Here is a 1,106-nt window from a genome sequence, read left to right as displayed (position 1 = left end):
GGTGGCCTCTCTGCAAAGAAGTCAGTTCGAGCTGATTGGCCTGATCCAGGAGAAGCAGAGAGCAGCAGAGAAGCAGGCTGAAGACCATGTGACACAACTGGAGCAAGAGCTCAATGAGTTGCGGAGGAGAAGATCCAAAATGGAGAAACTCTTACAAACAGAGGATGACATCCACCTCCTGCAGAGCTGGTCATCCCTTTATGTCCCTGAACTACACAAGGACCTGTTCCACCCCCTGTCCCACTTCGCACCTCCATTTACACACAATCTCTCTGACAGCAGTCAACAGAGTCATGTGGGAATGGTTAAAAAAACTGTGGCTCAGATGGAAAAGACACTCAGTAATGAGATGGAGATGTTAATTCATGAGGTTAGGTTGTCTGATGGCTGTGAGAGAGCTGAACAGCCTGATGCAGCAGCAATAACAGATGAATTTATTAAAGAAGTGTGGAATCCACCGCAGGACGAGCTGATGATGATCCAGCAGTGTTATGCAGTGGATGTGACTCTGGACGTCTACGCAGCCGATTCCAAACTCATGGTGTCTGAGAATGGGAAGGAAGTGAGATTACAGCAAAGCCGACTGAGGACGTTTTTTAAAGGTTTATTTAGGGAAGGATATCAAGGTATTCCTGTAGTCTTTGGGAAAGATGGTTATTCCTCAGGTAAGTTCTACTATGAGGTTCGGGTCAGTGGGAGCACAGGTTGGATGTTAACAGTGGTCAAAGAGTCCTTAAAATATGAGATGACCCCCGACATTGACAAGGTGGGCTGGAAACTTATTGGACACAGTTTAGGTGATGACTTTTGTGTTCATACTGGTAACTCTGGTCCCCTGTTCGTGAGGCAAAGACTCCAGACAGTTGGTGTATTTGTCGATTATGAGAAGGGAGAGGTCTCCTTCTATGACGTGGACACCAGGACTCTGATCTACTCTTACACAGGATGTGCCTTCACTGAGACCGTACCAGCAGCGAAAGCCTTTCTCTACTCTATGGCTGGCTTTCCCCTCAGTGGCAGACCAAAGCTTTACCCTGTTTTTAGTATTTTTGGAGAGGACCCCAACAACGTACTCGTAATCACTCCTGTAGGTCGTGCAACTTAAA

General features: G+C 46.9%; 1 protein-coding gene across 1 annotated transcript; it reads left to right on the top strand.

Annotated features, from left to right (window-relative positions):
- The first annotated feature begins 11 nt into the window (after positions 1-11).
- LOC147819623 (E3 ubiquitin-protein ligase TRIM39-like) lies at positions 12-1,105 on the top strand. The gene has a single exon (XM_087172050.1). The coding sequence runs from the start codon at positions 140-142 to the stop codon at positions 1,103-1,105; it is 966 nt and encodes a 321-aa protein (XP_087028176.1). The 5' UTR covers positions 12-139.
- The last annotated feature ends 1 nt before the right edge of the window (position 1,106 follows it).

This window comes from Seriola lalandi, unplaced genomic scaffold, assembly GCF_002814215.2.
Source record: "Seriola lalandi dorsalis isolate HSWRI2012SDOR001 ecotype SW California unplaced genomic scaffold, Sedor1 jcf7180002051698, whole genome shotgun sequence".
Lineage (NCBI taxonomy): Eukaryota > Metazoa > Chordata > Actinopteri > Carangiformes > Carangidae > Seriola > Seriola lalandi.
Note: the sequence above shows the minus strand (reverse complement) of the source record. Positions and strands in the feature narration are given on the sequence as shown.